This window comes from Calidris pugnax, unplaced genomic scaffold (assembly GCF_001431845.1).
Source record: "Calidris pugnax isolate Ruff unplaced genomic scaffold, ASM143184v1 scaffold11, whole genome shotgun sequence".
Lineage (NCBI taxonomy): Eukaryota > Metazoa > Chordata > Aves > Charadriiformes > Scolopacidae > Calidris > Calidris pugnax.
This window is the reverse complement of record NW_015090803.1, coordinates 15,646,944-15,669,467: the sequence shown is the minus strand read 5'-3', so window position 1 is coordinate 15,669,467 and position 22,524 is coordinate 15,646,944. Positions and strand designations below refer to the sequence as shown.

The 22,524-nt window shown below is 35.9% G+C and overlaps 1 protein-coding gene across 9 annotated transcripts in view; it reads right to left on the bottom strand.

Moving 5' to 3' along the window:
- Nucleotides 1-22,524, bottom strand: part of DGKB (diacylglycerol kinase, beta 90kDa) — a 467,667-nt gene that overhangs the window by 209,969 nt on the left and 235,174 nt on the right. For all 9 annotated transcript variants that reach the window (XM_014937895.1, XM_014937893.1, XM_014937903.1 and 6 more), the window contains 3 exons: nucleotides 18,894-19,010; nucleotides 12,141-12,214; nucleotides 5,490-5,564 (listed from right to left, as the gene is read on the bottom strand). In XM_014937895.1, coding sequence (XP_014793381.1) covers nucleotides 5,490-5,564; nucleotides 12,141-12,214; nucleotides 18,894-19,010 — 266 coding nt within the window. The remainder of the gene's footprint in view (nucleotides 1-5,489; nucleotides 5,565-12,140; nucleotides 12,215-18,893; nucleotides 19,011-22,524) is intronic.

The following is a 22,524-nucleotide window of genomic DNA, read 5'->3' as shown; positions in this document are numbered from 1 at the left end:
TGAAGGTATTTGATACCAGCCTATTTGTATTTTATTTTGCCAGACACAAGCATCACATACAGGCAATTATTGAGCTTCTGCTGATAAATTAGTAATTTCCACCTGAAAGTTGGCAACTGTTTCAACTACCCATAATCATCTCATCAAATCCATGTGAATGCTGAGAAACTATTTATGACTAAAACACCAACGTTAGAGGACTTAACCATTTGCTGTTGAATCCTGCATTTAAGTAATCAACACACAGATAACACTCCCCTCCTTACACACACACACTTATTCTGATAGAGTAATTATAGTGCCATTATAATTCTTATAAAATAATTCTAAGTATGTAGAGCTAAAAAAATAAAAAAAAAAAGGTTATCGGGAGTGGTTGACATGGATTCACCAAGGGGAAATCATGCTTGACCAACGTGACAGACTTCTATGATGGCATGACTATCTGGGTTGATGAGAGGAGAGCAGTGGATGTTGTCTACTTCAACTTCAGCAAGGCTTTTGACACTGTCTCCCATAACATCCTCATAGGTAAGCCTAGGAAGTGTAGGTTACATGGGTGGACAGCGAGGTGGATTGAGAACTGGCTGAATGGCAGAGCTCAGAGGGTTGGAGGGCCTGTAACTACCAGTGTTCCCCAGAGGTCAGTACTGGGTCCAGTATTGTTCAACATATTCATCAGTCACCTGGATGAGCGGACAGAGTGTACAAAGGCTACAAAGATGATCAAGGGACTGTATGAGGAAGGCTGAGAGACCTGAGGCTGTTTAGCCTGGAGAGAAGAAGACTGAGAGGGGACCTCATCAATGATTATCAATATCCAAAGGGTGGGTGTAAAGAGGATGGGGCCAGACTCTTTTCAGTGGTGCCCAGCGACAGGACAAGAGGCAATGGGCAGAGACTGGAACATAGGAATTACAGTAAATCACTCTAATAAAAATAGTTTTGATAAATCCAGTCTGCCATTGCATGAGGCAGCATATTCATCTCCTGGAATGGCATTTTAATGTGCAAAAGTTAACTGGTAGACAGATATATTGCAGCTGAAAATACTGCTTTCAGTTCATACTTTCTAAAGATAAAGGTGGTTGCCAATTTCAAACCACAGACTTGCTAAAAATCATGATGGCACATTTAGAAAAACAAGATCCCAGCCCTTCAGTGTGTGATCACCTGGGATATTATATATAACTGCATCTGGAGCTCCATCAAAAGAAGCATGACCCGCAGGTCAAAGGATGTGACTCTCCCCTTCTGCTCCGCTCTCTTTTTTGGGGTGACCAAGAACAGAGAACCAGGTCACGAATGTGAGGAAAGACATATAACTCTAAACTCAGGGTTTAGGTTTATCATGAAAACTTAGAGTTTGAGGTTCTACTAATTTTTAGTGCACATCTGTAACTTTAGAGTACAACCAACCCATCACAGCTTGCTTTGCCATTCTTTGGCAAAAATGTAATTCTTCCAAAGAAACACAGACCAGGTTCAAGGTTTTGTTCAGGAGAAAATAACTATGCAGTTATTTTTGTCTAAAAATATTCTTGGTGTGTAAGTCTTCCCAGAATACTCTGTATATTTCAAATGTCCAACAGCAAAGAAATGCTCTAGCAATCAGTTCCAATAATCAGGGAAAATAGTGTAATTTTCAAAATGGGCCTATTGCTTTGTGAAGTTACAAAGGCCCAGGTGCTGTAGATTCCCAACAAAATTACAGAGTAAGTTGCAGGGTTTCAGTTTGGCTGTCTTGGGCATCTTTTAACTGGACAGAATTTAAGATTTAAAAAGGCCTGTTGAGGTAAACTTGCGGATAGAATTTAAAAAATACATGCTCTCCAAATTAAATGCTTAAGGGAGTTACAAAGAAATACAACTTTTGTGGATATAATTTCTATTATAGAGTATAAAAATAACATAAATTAGACATTTTAAATAATAGACTTAAGGGAACGGGAGCCTTTTCAGAGGGACAAAGCCTTTGTGAAACGGTGACCTCTCCACAGAGCCATGTGGGTCTGTGCCTCGAGTGCCATTCAGCTGGCTATTATTTACCTCTCTGTGAGGTGAACAATAACTGAATTTCAGATTCTTCAAGATCATTAAATCCACAATAACAGTTGTTGTCAGAAGTAGAAGACTCCTATAGAGCTGTAACAACCAAACAGGGAAACTCTTTTCAAGGCTAAAAACACAGGTGCTAGGCACAAATTACACAATGTATCAGCCTGGCAATTTTCATGTCACTTTGTTAACTGTGGCAGTCTGTAACTGCCGAGCGAGTACCTTTTATGCCTGCCTTCAGCTGCAGAGCTCACAGGGTTTTTCTCCAGCTCACCCGTATCTCTCTACTCCCAAATAAAGAGTGCCTAAACCATTCATTATTACACCCCTGTTTAAAGTGCACTCCTGCCCGTTGGCTGAGAGCTCCCTGATTTTCAGGCCCCTCAGGAGGTCAGTGTCCATCACTGCAAAGGAATCAACGTCCGAGTCTCGGCTGCCGCGCTAATTATTTGCTTCATGTACATATTTCTGTATGGATTATGTACATGAGTCTTGAAATAAACAGCACCAAAAACCTTAGCTTAGGCACGCTAAGAAGCTACAAGAAATGTCTTTGTTGCTGTCCCTGCAGTTGTCCAAGTGCCATCCCATCGATTATGGAAGTAGGTGATGCATCCACTTGAGTAATTGCATGTTCAGAGCGTGACACCAACAATCACTGTCAACTTGTGCTAAATATTTTTCTGACCAGCATATTTATAAAAATGCATATAAAAATGCACAATAAGTGATATTACAAAAGGGTTTTTTTGGTGTGTATTCTTTGGTGGTTGTTTTTTGTTGGGGTTTTTTGTTGGTTTTGGTTTGGGTTTTTTTTGGGGGGGGAGGTTTTATTTTTGTGTGGGTTTTGTTTTTTGTCCTTTTGTTTTGTTTTGTTTTAAGGAGAGGTTTGAGAGGGAAAATAGAATGCATTATTTCCAGATTTCAAAGAAACTCAAATATGGGACTCCACTAGTGGCTCTTCTTCCACTGAACAAAGATTATTTTAACCCTGTTCCAACCCAGGTCTGCTAAGGAGCCCTTCATTCCATATATTTCAGTGAAAAAACATGGCTATCCCACTGAAGGGGAAGAATGGAAGACCTAAGGATTAAGCTGCTGATGTTTTCACAAAAATACAGCAGTTTCACAGTTCCCCTAAGATTTAGGATTTCACTGGTCTCCTCTTGTCTTTCTCCCTGTTACCTAAGCAGGAGATACGGAGATTTTCAGCAGAAATGAACTGGAAATATTAATTCACATTAGCCACAGATGTTTGGAACTTGAGGTAGAAAACTTGTGAATGTTAACTTCTTGGATGATGACTGCAGCCCATCAGAAAAATACCATCATAAATAAAAAACATTAATTTGTGGGTTAAAGCAGACAGTTTGGCTCTATCAAAAACATGCAAATGCTACCCTAAGACTATAAGCATTCTATAGGTTGACTAAACACATCTGAAATCAGTACTCAAAAGAAAAAAATCTCTCAGACTCAATTGAAATGTATTACAGTAATCATAACTGCTTTAAAATAAATATACATAATGTTTATCCCTTTGCACTCAGCAACAGTAATTTGCATAAAGAATACACTTTTGGTTTTCTCTGTACAATCCCCCACTCTCTTCCATTCCAAACGAAATGACACATAGGACAATATTAAATAAATGTACCATTTTGATTGACAATCCACTATATCTGGCATTATAGAGACAGATGAATGAGTGGCTGGATAGATGGATGGGCAGGTTTTAATACGCTTTCCAGCCCTCGCAGAAAGGGAAACAAAGACTGGTAAGTGAAATACTGTTTATTCAACTGCTTGCTAAAGGGAAAAATTATATGCAGCCTACATAGTATTGCCAGGGGCAAGAAGTGATGGCAGGAGATAAACTGGAAATTTAGGATTATTCATTTCTGTGGAATGAATAAAAAATATACCAAAACAAGCTTAATAAAATGCAGCATCTGTTTGAAAATTAATTAGAAACTTCTTCAAAGTGGCTCTGAAGTAAAACTATTTCGATTCCTAATAGGAAGAGAAATTGAAAATATTTTCTAAAAAACACTGTCCTGGTTCAGAAGATTAAAGTTTAAATAGCTTCAGTGCAGGGTTTCAGTTTGAACTTAACACTGCCCTCTTGTGCTTCTGCCTTAAAATACATTTCTCTTCACATCACAAGATACATGAGAACCACAAGTCAGTAATATACAGAAATGCAAGCAGTGAGTGAGTGGTTGGTTTGGGTTTTGTTTTGGTGGGTTTTGTTTTTGGTTTTTGTTTGTTTGTTTTTTTTTTTTTACAGAGGTTCAAGGAAATAAGATGAATTTGAACAAAAATATTTCAGTTGCTTTAAAAATCATCATCTCAATCTCTAATATGGCACTTCTTTTATACTGTATGTTAAATAATATTAGTTGCTACTTTTGTCTCAGTTAAAATTTCTTATAAATTCCTGAAATACATTTTTGCAGTTTTTCTAGTCCACTTACATTTTGGACTTACATTACTTATATTTTCCATATGTCAAGGCTAGCATAACAAACCACAGCAAATCCCATTTGAGTAATAAAACACCACTTGCATTTAGGTAGAGGTTAAAATTACAGGCATGAAAGAAATGATGCATGTCATTATTTCCAATTTTTTCAGCAGGCTGTGCACCATTCTGTAGGCTGCACATTAGCCACACTGTAGTGCAAGGTATCCTGAGAATCTTTACTTCCAAATGATTGGGCCCAATCCACTTTTGGCAGAAAAACTGTCAGAAACTGTCAGAGCATACTCTTTCTAGTAATATATCTGTGACAACTGAAATATAACCACATACATTTCCACCTTCATCTTATTTTCCTCCAATTTAAAAGAAAAAAAAAAAGTCTAAACAAATAAAAACTCCCAAGATTAAAAAGAAAAGTATTCAACCAACATTGTAAACTTCACGTCAGTGAACATGAATGTCCTAATATCCTTCTGCAAACTCTTCTCATTGATGTAAAATTTAATGTATCAGTGACATAACTAAATAACAACTAGTAAATACAAAATGAATATACATATATTACACAGACATATACATATCTGAACATATTGTGTTTATGTAAAGGGAATGTACGTCCTACAGGTCAGTCTTTGAGGTTGCTTGATACTTATAACATAAAAGAAACCCCAGCAAGATCTCAGGCTGCTGATACAGCAGTAAAAGCTGCAGATAAGATGAAATTTATCCCACAGTTCTTACAGAGGACTGCACGGTTATCAGTAAAACATACGATACGCAGTTTTATTTGTACATGTAAACAAATAATACCTGTAAATTTCTGCAGTCATTCAGAGGTTGCAGTGTTGATACATTCAAACATGCTATATGTGCCTCAGTCTGTTCATTTGATTATGTAGCATTTTATTAAATGAGTTCCTGGTAATAAGATTAACTGTAGACTTACCCTGGCATTGGTCCATTTCCAGAAAGACTATAAACTTGACGAGGATTTAAAAGGTACTGAAATTTTCTATAAATTCTGAAGAGGTAAAAGAGACAAGGAGACAATATTTACTTATATGTTTGGAATTTGTTTTAAAACGTATCAAATGAAAGAATTAAAGCAGTTAGCATATAATATAATTATTTGAATTGCAAGATCTCCTTTATACAAAAAAAATCAAATATTTGAACACGGTAATTATAATTCATACATACAGTGTACTGTGGGTATAAAATTGAGACAGAAGTGCTACAAGCTATCTACAACTCCAATGCTGTACATAGAGAAATGGGAAAAAAAAGGGGTAAGGACATATCTACAACTCCAATGCTGTACATAGAGAAAAGGAAAAAAAAAGGGGTAAGGACAAAATGACACAAGAAAAGGTGAGTCAAAAAAGCATTTGGAAGAGCACGTTCATTTCCATTACAGTAACTCCACGGTAAAGGAGAGATTTATTCCTGAAATTCATTGCTAACACAAAATTACAAGTGTAACTAATTACAAAAGCAAATTGTCTTTGCCACCCACCAAAAATGCCCCCATAGGTTGAACAACATTCTGAGAAAGCAAATCCATTGTCAGCTACATCTCCTTCAGATTATATTTGAATGGGAAGAAAATCAAAAAGATTCAAGCCCATTGCTTTATTTAAATTGCATGTATTTTAAAATTATCTGAATAATAGGAAGCAATTTATTGATAACAGCATGAAAAGCATTGTCCCAGCCCATAAGGGACCCCATTTGCTGTCCCAGCCCCAGCAAATATTTCTTTAAGTGGCAGAATATTTAAAAAACTGTATCTTTATAGATTTGAGGCTACTTGTCCTAAAAGTATGACAAACATTTTGTTTCTTCACTACAAATATTAGAAAGGTAATTTTTCTCCATTGACTACAGCACAGTAGCTGCTCCATTTCTTACACAGAAACAAGTGAGCACATGAAAGAGTTGGAGACTAGAATGTATAAATATAACTGGGATCTATGGCAATAGTTTAAATTATAAACCCCTGCTTCTTGCTTTTAATTTTAATGTTTATGTCCTCAAGGTAATTAATATTTTAATGTTTTTAAGAAAGCATTTACTTTTCCACTGTAACTTCTATTCCTTTCTTTTTACTGCCTTAAATAAAATAGAAGTATAGTAAGAACTGAATTTTAAGTTAAAATGTCCATGTTTTCAAATTCAGCAAAATAACTCTGTCTAGACACAATCTATGTGCACGTTGAGATTTTTTTTTTTAATCTTCTTAATAGCAATGCATAATTTATCAGGCTAGGTGGAAGACAAGGGTGTAAGAATACTGAAGACAAACAAATTTATAATTATCTCTAAAATTGCCAAATTGGAACATTTTCTTAACTTCTCAATTATTTAGCAATATCAGCTTCTTCATAAAGGAGTGTGTTCAAACAGACTCCCACAATCTATTCCTGATGCCATTCCTGACAGACCGAGTCAATGTGCAATGACTGCTTTAACATTGCAAGTACACACACATCATTGTCGATGGCTGCGATGACGACTAAATCAGACAGTTGACAGTGGATTTACACCACAGTATACTTCCATTTCAATTGCAGCAACTCACCAATGTAAAAAGATCCTATTTTTAACTGTCTAGTTAGCATGTGTAAGTTGCTTCTCAGTGACATATAGGATTTAACCTGGCCAAAGGCGCTGCTAACTTAATTTATGCTGACAGTAAGAATTTCACGAATAGTATTGTTAAAGGTCCCAAATGTTTAAGAGTTATTTGCCTTTACAAAACATACTAGCCATTCCTTACACTCATAATACTGTTGTCAGGTATCAGTAAAGTGCTATAAAACCCTTCTTAATAAAGAGGAAGCCAAAACCCAGAAGTCCACCTGCAAGAATGCAGAGATGACATTGAATCAAACCTGATTCAGCGCACCCCATTCATAGGTACCAGTGGAACATCAATAACAGATGATCGATTTAGAATGATTCACTGCAAGTGACACATGATGCTTCAAGTTACTATTTATTATGTAGGCTAGTCTGTGTAAAATTCATAAACTGATGGTTCGTTTCCATTCATACGTTCTCCATAAAAAAAGGAAGAAATGATCTATAAGCCTTTGCCTTAACACCAAACAATAACTAGACCTCGAGATGAGGAAACGGCCAGTAATTTAACCTTCCAGTTTTACCCCTACGGTACCAAACAGCCTACTGATAAACGTGTTTCTGAATGGCTGGCTTCCACATGTGAGGAAGGAACCGGACACGGTTTCCTTCAGACTGGAGCTTTTTGCTGACAAAGCCATGAGGCAGCTTAGTGGGTAACGCCCACTTTTTGTGATGGAGTTCAATTTCAATTACAATTTTCAACAACTTTTTTGTGATGGCAGTTTTTTGTGATGGAGTTCAATTGTCAACTCCTTGTCACCACCACCTCCAGCTGGTCTTTACCCCACAGCACAGTTTATCAACAAACAGTTGCACATCTGTAACTGTTTGTGGGCTATTCTGTGATCTGGAAAACGAAATGGATTCAACTTAAAATACAAATATTAAGAAAAGTTTCTCCAGTCTCATCTTTTTCCCTTCGGAAAAAAATCACATCCATGATCTCGTATGAACCTCAAAATAACTGCATTAGCGTAACTGAGGAGGCAGAAAATTACAGCAAGAGTGGCCAAGAGGGCTGGGATCATCTTTAAGCAGCTCTGATGCTGAAGAAAATACTTTTGAGTGCACCTTGGGTTGAGTTAGACTGAGTTATCTTCTGAAGTCATAAGATCATTACTTTAGAGAGATAGAAGACAGACCAATTCAAAACTGGCAGTAAAGTTGCCTACACCAGGGAAGAAGTTGGCCGTGGCAGTGTCTTGTGCCAACTGAGGTATGCACCTTCAGTCAGCTGGGGGGACTATTCAAGATGTGGTGAGTATAGACTAAATTCAACCCTAATGGCAGAGAAGAAAGAAGGCGAGGGCTCCTCCACAAAAGTAAATAAATGCTAACCATCTTCTCTCCTAGACACATAAGATTTGAAAAAGATCATTTGAAACTTCTACATTTTATCTCAATGCTAAATGAAAGCTTAGAAAGGCAGATTAATCAGAGGGTAGGAGGGAAGAGCGACTCAGAACCAAAGTTATTTGAAAACAACAAAGGTCAAAGACATCATCAACCTGTGCTGCACAGACACCGAGCGTGGAGTCAGCAGGAAACGTCAGGGTACGGAAGCTGATCTCCAGTGCATCCAACCGCACATTTGTCAAGGAAACAATTGTTTAAACTCACCTGCTGGTCAGGCAAATAAATTGGAAAATGGAGAAGTGGAAAACAAAGTAATGAGTACGGCAAAACAACAGCATGATTTAGAAGGACTCTTATGTGAGAAGCATTACCCTTAACAATAACTTGTAGTGCTTCTGTAGAAGCACTACATGCTTGTTGTATATTTTTTCGGTTGAAATAAACTATTTTGTCAATGAGGTTCTAAATATATGCATTCTAGTCACAAATTATTGAAAGCTGTTGTCTTGATTAGTCAGATGTTAAACACCAACACACAGGACTCGGTTCTAGGATGAAACGGACCTACTGCAATTTTTTTCTGATTAAATTTACCACACCCCTCCATTTTATGCACAATCACTGAAAACATGTTACGGTGTGATATAGCCTGAGGAAGACACCTGACTGGGTTTGCTGAACTCCTATCCAATCTCATGCGTAATTAAAATGTAATTTGGTGTGTGAAAGGCTTAAACTCATCAACTTTAACTCTAATTTGCTACTTTCTTCTTAATAAACATTGAATCGTATTTTTGTTCTATTATAAGCATAAATGATTTAGTCCAATGGATAGTACATAAGTCCACATAACTGTAGATACATTTGTGTTTCAGGTGACAGGCAATCAGTATTAATCTCTCCATTGAGAAGGAAGTATAACTGGGTTATTTTCATAGTTCTTTATTTTGCAATTACATCTGAAACTCATAGAATTGGGTTTTAAAAGACAAATCTATTCAAGAATAAGATTATATTTATCACTACACATTTTCCAAAACTCTAGCTTTCTAAAAGTATTGATAACTTATTGATATGGTAATTAGGTATGGTTGTAGAGAAAGTATTTTTGTGTTTTGAATGCACTTTTTCTACATATCCATTTGTTTCCCATCACCCCTACGTTCCAACATTCAAAAACCAAAACTAAAGCACGTAGCTTTTTTTACTTTAAAGTGATCCTCAGTTCTTTTCCTTTGCATTTGAGAGATTCGAGAAAAATTGCAAAATACAAAAGGAAATGGCAGAGTATTACTGGGTGAGTGCATTTATTCAACTGGTTGTCAGATAGATGCATGCACTCGCTTCAAGTCTAAGGGCAATGAAATGGGCTGGGTTACCATATGGCAAGGCATAAAATCTCATACGGGGAACTGTGGGAACACTGGAGTCTTGACAGTGTCTGCAATAACCTTTCTGTGTTCAATGAAAGTCAATTAGAAATCATAACTTCATTCATCATGATCTCTCAAACACAGAAAATCCTAAGTAAAGACTGAAGAATAGCTTTCAGTAAAAGATCACCTTAATCTGAATGAGTCAAGATAATGAAATTCTCATCTACAAAAATTAGTAGGTTGGGGGGGGTGTGGTGTTTCCACTGCTGTGGAAATCCAATTTTTGTTACAGCCTATCCTCTAACTCCCAGCCTCTCAATACCTGAGCAGAGTACAAAATTGCTATAATCAAAAAGCCTGACTTGAATTGAATCACCATACCTGCATTTTTAAAGCTATTTATGTCTCCAAATGTCCTGTGATTTTACTTTTCACACCACATATCTCCCACAAAATTGGGGATGGGGGTGAGGAATATAAGATTCTTCTCTTTCTGGTTACTCACTTTAGAGCAGCCAGATAAAAACCAGGAAAAGTAAAAAAAGTTAAATATTATTGTTCCCTGAAAATGTTTTTATCCCTTAGATTAAATCTTCATTAAAGCTAATCTTCAAATTAAAGCTAATAAGCAATCTTAACATCCTTATTTTACAATTTATTATGTTACTGGTATTGATATGAAACATTAACACCTAAAAGTGAGAGGGCAACCCTCTTCTCATTAAATAGTCCATATGTGGACTTTTTTTAACCTTTTTGAATCTAGATTTAGATCTAATCAGGAGATATTGTCTCCTGCTGGTGAAGGACTTGACATACGGTTACATGGCTATGCAGTTGACCTTATGATGCGCTCCTCCTAACGCAGAAATATTGAGTGCAACCTTGACACATTAGGATGCAATTAAACATTTTAGTTTGGGTGGTATCAAAGCCAACCTAGGAGGTTCTCCTACTTCACAATAGTCAGTTGCTGGTGGCTGTCCTCATGCTACACACTTCATTGTGTAACAACACTTGTAGGTAATGGAGTTAGTGAATGAAGTGTGTATAAGGCATTCAATTTTAAAATTCAAAACATTCCTGTGATCTGCTTGGTCTCGGTAACAGCTGCATTAACATAAACTGAGAAGTGTCAGACTACAATACATGAATGGGAATAGGAGCCTAGGAAGGGGATCAGGTTTTAAACTTGCTTTTACCCTGGAGAATCATCTAACATTAAATGACATCCCTCGTGCATTAAGCCCATTCAGACAGTAGCACTTGAGACCAATTATGAGCTGGGAACAGAAAGCTGTGAAACAGCATTTCATTACCTTGTTATAACTAACTACATAAGTGCAGCTCTCTAACCTGCCTCTCACCTATGTAATTCCAGACTGGATCCTAGATCCACTCACTTCATATTGGTACCACAAAAAAGTCAAGCTGAGTACTAATGACCAGGGCTACCTCACACTGCTGCTGTGTCTGAAACACGAGTGCTCAGGATGGCTCATATTGCTCTGTTGTGATTGTAAAGGCACGTTCTTTCAACTGTTTAGAGTGAATCTGGTGGATCATTGACTGCCTTTGACACAACTAGCATTGCTGGCATTGCTGGTATCTAAGTATTCCAGTCCAGGGACTACATAATCTGCTCCTAAATGATAACTCTTCTCTCAGAGGTTTTGGAAGGCAGTTTTGACTACACGTTCTTGACTACATGCTTCCTATCTAGAGAAATCAAAAGGTTTCTTCACTGTAAGAAATCTTATGGAGAGGCTGGAGAGTCTACTCACTAAATCCTTGAAAGGCAAGTCATACATTAGAAAACGGAATGCTGTTTCCAATTTAAATTATTGGCCTGTCTGCATAATTATTACAGAGATTAAAAGAAAACTCTTATAACTTCAAAGTTGCAATGGAAAATATAGAAACTCACATCTTCATGCAAATTCCACAAAACCACTGAAGACAGCTAATTTTTGTGATGTGAAATGAAACTGTTGTATAGAACTAATTCTCGTTTTTAACTGCAGAATTTATAACTATATACCAGTGTGTACCTGTTCTAGACATGGCAATGTGATGTTCATATGTGAGACAAAACAGAATGTTGGATTTCTTTTCATATGCAAACTTTTAACATTCGTTTTTTAACATATCACAGAGCTCAGAATAGAGAAAGAGAGGAAAAACAAAAAAAAAAAAAAAAAAGAGAAAATTAACCTTACCTTTCTCCTTGTTTCCCACCACTTTTAGGATTGACAAAAACTAAAAGTGGATGAGTGCCTGGAACTGGAGTGATCTAAAAGAAGGGAATAACACAGCCACTCATTAATGCTGTGTGTTGCATTCATTTTTTCCTATAGTAGACAGAAAACAAAAAGCTTAATGCAAACTCTATGTTATGCTATGTAATCCAGCTGGAAGCAATTCCATAATTTGCAATAATCCTCACTTCATTAATTTGCCACAAATTGCAAGTGATTTTTTTTTTAAACGCTAGCTGTCTGTCTGACAGCTGCAATGCCATTTTAACCTAAAATTCCATTGAAATATTGATATATATAGGTTACATCCATCAATAGAGAAGAAAACTTTAAATGCAAGAAATGCATGACTGATTCTGACAGTAATTTCCTATGGAAAAAGCTATGAAGAAACTGTATTTTCTAGTAAGAAATGACACTACACTATTATGGTCAAATATAGCTATATGAAATTCTACACTTGATGGAATAATTCTTTAATTTTTTTTTTTTAATGACAGAAAACTGCAATATTTGATCTGATATGAAATCATATGAAATCACACTTCTTAAAATGTAAGAAAGAACACAATAATTAGTTCCTTTAAACATCTTAGAAAGCCAGAAAAATTTAAAAAGTGGAAGAAGGACAAGCCTGAGGAAAAGAATGGAGAGAAGGATATAGTGGAGGAACCAGTGACTTCTGCCATGTGCTTTAATTCTTTTTTGCATGGAATGTTTATTAAGTTCACATTAATGTTTAGCTTTTCAAACTAACACCTTCCTTCAAAGTATTATTAGTCTTAGTAGTATTAGTCTGCATTTTCAGATCGTTTAAGATATGAGCTTTTCAAACTAACACCTTCCTTCAAAGTGGTAGTATTAGTCTGCATTTTCAGATTGTTTTAAGATGTAAGTGTTCACTGCCTTTGCTCTCTAGACTTGAAGAACAAAAAAAAAATTAGATCTGCATAGATCAGACAATGTGCCTCTAATATCTGTTTTTAAACCATAAAGCTAGACTATTCATATTTAAAATTATCACTTTTAGACATTTATCAATTCTAGAATGTTTAAAACTATATTAAGAGTTCAAAATCAATATCTCCAAAGTCGTGCTCTAACAACTAGAGATGAAGCTTAGACTGTCTGTTTCAAAATGATACATTGAAAGCTCTTGTTCCAAATCCTTATTCATAACTCCTGAAATAACAAAATCTTTTCAGCTGAAGATTTCATAAAATGTAATTTCATAAATGTGAGGCAGAACTCGAGAAACACAAGAGCTAAAGAGTCTTACAGGCATCCTATAGACAGGTATATAATCCCATAGGAATCCAAAAGCACTTCTAGTAGGAAGCGTTAAGCGCTAGTGTGTCAACTCCATCCATAACTTCACAAACAACAGATCCAAATCCGTTCCAATATACACAACAAATAATGAAAAACTCCAGCAAAGTTTCACTGGAATTAAGCCCAGCATAAAACCAACCCAGTATCACAGTCTGGCACGGTACGTGGTTATAGTACAGTGCTGTGTGTTGAAACATATATCAAATGGCAGGATGTAGTGAAGTTTGTCATATATTTAATTTTTATCTACTGTTTTAATCAATTTTAGTTATTTAGCCAATTCCCATGATGTTTGTTCCTGTGAACTAAGTGTAAACCAATGGTGCTCATTGTGACAGAGATGGACTACCTACTGAACTCCCTTAGGACGCAGGTTAATTAATGAGACTCATCCTAAGGTTATACATGATCTATTACTTCCTCTAATTAGAAATAATAATCCTGATCATTATGCTGGTTAGCTACAAAGAAGTAAGATGAATGTGCTTAACTATGATTAATTGTCTTTAAGTCGTGCAGATCTCCACTGCCACTACGTTATCCGCACAATGCTGTCTGATGGAAGGAAGGTTGGGTCTTGATACTTTCCGCAACAAAAGCTAAATTATGAACTTTTTTTTCTATTTTAAATCTTTTATTTCAAAACTTAACCATATTATTACAAGTAGTAGGTTTAGGACCATCAAAAAAATCTAACAACCAGTTTGTATTACTTCCAATTGAAAAATAAGGCCTCTTTCAATGAATTTCATCTAACAACCAGTTTGTATTACTTCCAATTCAAAAATAAGGGCTCTTTCAATGAATTTACAGCTTTTCCAAATTACTTTTCTAGATAATGCAGAACTTTCCATATGATAAACAATACAACTGAAGATTTAAACTAAATTGGTGAACATTTTCAAGTATTAATCTAGCATAACTTAAAGGCAATCTCCACAAAGTTATTGGACAAGTGACTTAAAAAAAAAACACCAACAAAACCACAAAAAAGGTGGTGGATCAACTATATAAAGCTTCTCCCATACTGAAAACAGAGGTCTAAAAGAAGTAGTATGAAGATTTGCTGGATATCTTTGATATATCTTGGGAACTTAAATCATAAACCAATGCAATTAACGTAATGATCAAGTTTTTTGAATAGAAAAAGTTTCCAAAAAGAAGTCACAAAAATTCTTTTTCTGTTCAGTGAAGATCATGTTAAAAGGACACCATGCCAGCAAAATTAGAGTATTAGAATCAGAGTAGCACGTTTGGGCTAGATATGGGAGGATTAGAGTAGCATACTGAAAACAGAGGTCTAAAAGAAGTAGCATGAAGACTTGTTGGATGTCTTTGATATATTATGTTGGGAACTTAAATCATAAACCAATGCAATTAACGTAATGATCAAGTTTTTTGAATAAAAATAGTTTCCAAAAAGAAGTCACAAAAATTCTTTTTCTGTTCAGTGAAGATCATGTTAAAAGGACACCATGCCAGCAAAATTAGAGTATTAGAATCAGAGTAGCACGTTTGGGCTAGATATGGAAGAATCAGAGTAGTACACTTTAATCAGCTACAGAAATTTTTTGCTCCAGACCATCTTTTGGCAAAATACTAATATTAATTACCAGTTATATTAATGGAAACTTACATCTTTGTGGAAATAGTTCCAAAATTGTACAATCTGTGAGTGAAAAAACCACTAATAATCTCACTCTCTCTACCAGCCTTTCACCGTGGTATCCTTTGAGGTCCACTCAGCCTTCACAATGATCAGGTTATAGTTACTGATGCGGATCAAAAATTTAATAGTTGGTGCTAAGATGGATTCCTGTTACTTGAAACCAATTTTATCCAACAGAGAAAAACAAAAACCACAGCATAAGCAGCAAATTAGGGTCAACACTGCAGCATTATTTCTAACGTTATCACTATGATTACCAGTATTACATTGTGCACTATGGTATAGATGTGGCATTACAGAACAGTAAGCACTTCAGAAAACGCAATTCCAGTCAATAATTATTCTACCATCTTAAAACTCACTCCTTCTTCCCTTCTCAAGCAATAATAAATGAAAGTAATGATGAATCCCTAGGCTTTGGATCCATCATGGAAAGAGAAGATAGAACATAAGTTTTGGATCATACTAACAAACTTATAGAAAAATTTATGTCCTAATTATCTGAAACTAGAAATATTAATAATTTAAAGTTGTATGTGAAAGAGTCAGTGGTGTCAGGAGTTTGCTATTTTGAACAGATCGGGCACTGTATCCCATGAGTGGGAAATAGGAACTTGAAAAATACCTGAAAATATACTATAAGCATAAAAAATCTAATGCTTGGGGTAAAATCAAAATTCATAATAATAAGTGGTGCTGCTACTAAAAGGAGATGCAAAAGATGGTCCTTCATCTAGACCAGTTGAACTCACTGGAATTGCACGGATATCACCCAAAAGTTAGAAAGCCCTGTGTGCTTCCTTTAGCATGGTTTTATTAGTCACACTGTGATAGATTAGACAGAACTTGAGTTTTCTGTCTTGATTACTCTGGCTTTTTTGTTTCGTGCTCTGGCACAGCTGATCTGGATAGCAATGCAGCCTTTGAGGATGGTAAGTGCAGGAAGAGAGCCTTGAAAGCCATGGATAATGATCACTGTAATATCGTACTACACCATCAATGAAGCAGCCACGTGACTGCATAGGTTTAAAGGTTGTTTTTTTTTTCCCTTTTCACTGAGTTGTCATAACAAGAAGGTTTCACTAACCTAAACAGATGAAACAATAAAATAAGCCTTTCTATTCTGACACAATAAAGTATATAATGAAATAATTATGAGCTATACAGCATTTGATATATGATAACAGAATCTTTTACGTTTTACTGAGCTCAATTGCAACACATCAAAGGATGCAGAGAACAGTCAACTACGTATATTAAATGATTATCACATTGTTATCATGATAATCGTTTAACTCCTGAGGAAATAAAGCAGCAGTATCATATATGTGAACATTGATTTTACTCAAAACTACTCATATCTCAAGGGAAAGAAGTCAAGCAGTTCAGGAAGAACTTCTGGCGCACCTCTAAGTGACCTCCCTAAAATAACATTAGCTCAGCACACATGAAAGTTTTTCTTTCAAGTAGAAAAAACTTCCATTTTTATTCTAGATATGGCTATTATGGAAATCACCTTACTTCAATCTTAATTTTGATGTGCCACATAACCTGCTTGGAAATACCTGGAAAATAACATCCTTGACGTTTACTCCATCTTTCTGTTAATTAACAGGTCCAAACAAAGAGTTATTATAACATCCTTGACGTTTACTCCATCTTTCTGTTAATTAATAGGTCCAGACAGTTATCAAGACATGTAAATTCACACAATGGTGCATGACAGATACTAAAACAATTGAGTTCAACTTCACCCCGCAATGTAAGTGTTATGGAGCTAGTTTTCCCTCCCTCTTAATATCTTGGGAAATCCTACCAATCACACAATAAGCAGATTTGCACCGCAGGATTCCTGAACAGATGGAAGAATTTACCTATTTTTGGATAAGTAAAAGTGAATTAGAAGAGTGAACGTATAGGAAGATTTGCACCGCAGGATTCCTGAACAGATGGACGAATTTACCTATTTTTGAATAAGTAAAAGTGAAATATTAGAAGAGTGAACATATAGGAACTTTCTAACGTTATCACTATGATTACCAGTATTACATTGTGCACTATGGTATAGATGTGGCATTACAGAACAGTAAGCACTTCAGAAAACGCAATTCCAGTCAATAATTATTCTACCATCTTAAAACTCACTCCTTCTTCCCTTCTCAAGCAATAATAAATGAAAGTAATGATGAATCCCTAGGCTTTGGATCCATCATGGAAAGAGAAGATAGAACATAAGTTTTGGATCATACTAACAAACTTATAGAAAAATTTATGTCCTAATTATCTGAAACTAGAAATATTAATAATTTAAAGTTGTATGTGAAAGAGTCAGTGGTGTCAGGAGTTTGCTATTTTGAACAGATCGGGCACTGTATCCCATGAGTGGGAAATAGGAACTTGAAAAATACCTGAAAATATACTATAAGCATAAAAAATCTAATGCTTGGGGTAAAATCAAAATTCATAATAATAAGTGGTGCTGCTACTAAAAGGAGATGCAAAAGATGGTCCTTCATCTAGACCAGTTGAACTCACTGGAATTGCACGGATATCACCCAAAAGTTAGAAAGCCCTGTGTGCTTCCTTTAGCATGGTTTTATTAGTCACACTGTGATAGATTAGACAGAACTTGAGTTTTCTGTCTTGATTACTCTGGCTTTTTTGTTTCGTGCTCTGGCACAGCTGATCTGGATAGCAATGCAGCCTTTGAGGATGGTAAGTGCAGGAAGAGAGCCTTGAAAGCCATGGATAATGATCACTGTAATATCGTACTACACCATCAATGAAGCAGCCACGTGACTGCATAGGTTTAAAGGTTGTTTTTTTTTTCCCTTTTCACTGAGTTGTCATAACAAGAAGGTTTCACTAACCTAAACAGATGAAACAATAAAATAAGCCTTTCTATTCTGACACAATAAAGTATATAATGAAATAATTATGAGCTATACAGCATTTGATATATGATAACAGAATCTTTTACGTTTTACTGAGCTCAATTGCAACACATCAAAGGATGCAGAGAACAGTCAACTACGTATATTAAATGATTATCACATTGTTATCATGATAATCGTTTAACTCCTGAGGAAATAAAGCAGCAGTATCATATATGTGAACATTGATTTTACTCAAAACTACTCATATCTCAAGGGAAAGAAGTCAAGCAGTTCAGGAAGAACTTCTGGCGCACCTCTAAGTGACCTCCCTAAAATAACATTAGCTCAGCACACATGAAAGTTTTTCTTTCAAGTAGAAAAAACTTCCATTTTTATTCTAGATATGGCTATTATGGAAATCACCTTACTTCAATCTTAATTTTGATGTGCCACATAACCTGCTTGGAAATACCTGGAAAATAACATCCTTGACGTTTACTCCATCTTTCTGTTAATTAATAGGTCCAGACAGTTATCAAGACATGTAAATTCACACAATGGTGCATGACAGATACTAAAACAATTGAGTTCAACTGTTATGGAGCTAGTTTTCCCTCCCTCTTAATATCTTGGGAAATCCTACCAATCACACAATAAGCAGATTTGCACCGCAGGATTCCTGAACAGATGGACGAATTTACCTATTTTTGAATAAGTAAAAGTGAAATATTAGAAGAGTGAACATATAGGAACTATTCCACTGTAAAGATTGCTCGTTCTATCATTGTCTTCATACCTGCAGTTATCTCCTTAAAATTAAAATAACAATAATCACACCTGAAGACCTTGTCCATCCACAGTGACGGAATTTGCTCTTTGCATTTTGTTCCGTTCTCCCAGTTTGTTCATTTGCTGGGGACAACTCTTTTCTTTTTTCACTGTTGCCTGTCTTTCCTTGAGAACAGAAGAGAAAAGGAGAAAATGGAATATTTTAACACATGATATAATGGTATGAGACTGTAACTGAGACTCTGCCTCCACAAAGTTGTTTTTTGAGTATAGAATAATGTCAGATTCTGCTTTAATGAAAACGAGATCTCAGTCAAGTTATTACACAATGTCCCGCCACTTCACATAACATCTATCTATGTGCCTGGACATTCCACAATGACTAGGCAATAGATGGATGGAAACTGTGCAGTCACAACACAAATTAATGCAATGATGTGAAAAGATAATCTGCCATTGCCAGGATGGCATTCTGAAACTTGAAAGCAAATCATACAAAATACTTGATCGTTTAATAAGCACATTGATAAGAGATCAGTGATTTATCAAAATGGCATCCCAACTGCTAGCAAAGGTTGGATGCTTCAAGAGTACTTAACCACTTTGGCAAAATATACCTGCCCTAAATGGACCATAATCAATTGGCTGAGTGGCTTTTTATAAAATATGTATTTTGTATCAGAAAAAAACAAAACAGAATCTACATCAGATTCTAAGCCATTGGCAACTATTGATGCTGAGACACAGCAAAATCAGATGGTTATTTGAAAGAGAAAAGCCCAGAAGTATGTTGCTGTAATCATATTTTCAACTGTTGTCAGGTCATTTCAGAGAACTCTGGAAAAAAAAAATAAAAATCCTTGCTCTTTGTATCTCATTTATCCTATTTATTAACTGCACCCAGCATGTCCTTTTAGGTTGTCTATAAGCACACCAGAAATTAAGGTGCCGATGTTTACCAAATAGAACCAGTGTCCCCAATCCCAACTGCACTCCGGTCATTTCCCGCACTCCACAAGTGCAAGGAGGCTTTAAACTGGTCAGAGAAACGGGCTGCAAGAAAAAAGAGCATGAAGGACACTGTAGCACCCCCTGCAACCGCACTCAGTAAGAAGCTCATTAAATGTCACCATTTATGTCCCATTCCAGGCCAAGCCCTAGGGATGGCATCAGCAATTAATCCTCACCGCTCTTTCTGCAGCGGTTTAAACTGTGCCCTAGGGATGGCATCAGCAATTAATCCTCGCCGCTCTTTCTGCAAAGAAACATTCACATAGATTCTCTGGTAGGAAAGGAATAACTCTCAGTTTAATTCAGTGCCTGCTAACACAGATGTGGACCATCACTGGTTTTATACCATCTTCAGTGTCCTTAAATTTGAAGACTGACAGAGTCTCAACCTAGCCCTGATGCAAACAGTAGCCCAAGTCATCCTGGGCTGCTATGGGTTGCAAAGTGCTTGGGGAACTGTGGCAATCTGATCCCATTGCTTATAAAAGGACTGTCAAACCAATGTCACAGGAAAAAAATAAATAATAAAGGGGGGAATCTACACTATTTCCCATATGCAGTGAGATTCCTAAGAGCTCTTGGATGCTTTGAGTAACTTGATCAGTCCAAGAGGAGGTCCAAGAGTCCAGACTACAGCATCATTGCTTTAAACAGAAAACAGTAAAAGCAATTAGAGCTATTCACTTCAGCCTCAACCTTCAAAACACAAACACTCTCCATATCAGTGCCTAAGAAATTACTGACTCTGCACTTCATTATTTGACGAAATTTTAGAAACTAGAAGTACTAGAAACTAGTACCCAAACAGAGTAATGTTTGTGAACTACCACAAAACATCAATGCACCACGGTATTTGTTAGTGCCAAGGACAGAGAGTAAGAAACTTTAATATAAAGGATGCTTCACGCTTCACTACATATATAAGAAGCAGTTTTGGGGTTTAAAACAATTTTGCTAATAACTATCCTTGAAAAACACTACGTTTTATAAAAAGCAAGCATACCACGTTAAACAGGATTTTATATCAGAGCCAAATCTGCCTCTTGGATAAAGCAAAATCTTAAAAAATTAGACTGTCAGTAATGCAGACACACAGCTCATAAAAAACCCCGATTTCTAACAAAAATCAGAGATGGAGAGCAAATTCTAAAAAGTATAGAAAAATGTTAAGCTAAACAACATATTTGTGATAGTTCAAAGAAAAAGGTAACAGAAAGGAGCAGATCCAGTACACCAAGTATGTGCTTTTAGAGAGGTTAAATAACCACTGTTCAAAAGAGGTCTAACTTATGAAGTGTGGCACTAAAAATCTTCTTGTGTATATCATGCTATTACTTAGAGGAAAAGTATTTATACACTGCTGAGAATTGTCTTTACATAAAGGATGTTTACTACAGTACCCAAACCTGCTGTTATCAATCCCTTAACAAGCAAAATGCTGTAACAATTACCTCAAGCAAAGTTTTGGATATTTTTTTGTTGTTGTTGGTCCAACACGATAGAGACACAGCAGCAAATACCCTCAGCTGACCCCAGCCCCGTGACTGCTGCACTAGCAACATCTCCTTTCCAATTTATATTACCTGTCCCATAAGCAAAACAATTGCTTGACTCACGGACAAAAACAGCTCCTCCTGAGCAGTGACTACACAAGGTTAGGACATGCACCTCATACAATATAAAGGAAAAAGTATATTCATGACTCAGAGTTGTCTAGACATCTATTAAAAAAATCAAATATGGACACCTGACTTCATTATAATTGAAGGTCTGCTTCCTTCAATGGTGATTTTTGAAGGAAGTATAAAGTATTTCGTGGCACACATCTTATATACATTCAATACATGTCACTACAGGTACCAATAGCACTCTCTGAAACATTTCTGAAGCTGATAGGAGATTCTAGATTTCCTAGAGTTATATGTCTTATAATTTCTAGATACTTGTCATACTAGCGAGGATCTAACTTACAGTTCGTATGAAATAATATAATGATGTGTATCTTAATTCTACTGACTAAATCTATTAATGAAATATGAAAAAACCGCTTTAAAATTCTTAAAAAAACCTCTTTAAAATGTTCTTGCACAGATACTTTGTTTTATATATGAAATAAAACACTGGCTTTCTAATCCAGTTGTACATGGCTGTTTGAATACCTTTCTTTCAGGAACTCTAACATTACTATGCTATCCGAGAGTGCCAGGAACTAAACAGTGTAATTTTTTAATGAGATAATAACAGTTTAATAAAATCACCTGTGGATAATAGCCTACAAATTCCAACAGTATTAAGTCAAATTTGACATGCATTGAATAAATGGTTTTACAAAATGCAAAACTTTATTTTTCAAGGTAAGAAACGTTTCTGCAACAGTTGTGCCGCATTTAATATCTTGTAACTTAAAGCATACAAAATGATAAACGTATCTATGAACCATTTTGTTTAGTGGACATGCATGAGGTTGAAGAGTTGCTGAATACAGCATTTTAAAAAGCTATTGTACATTTTGATGGCTCAAAGAATCAAGCTTTTCTGTTCTTTTGGTATGTGCCAGAGTACATACCTTTCAAAATTGTACTTACCACAACAAACGGTTTTTTCCACCCATTTTTTCATCTCTCATACCTTTTTTTTCTCCCCTTGAATCCCCACTTTGAAGCTAATA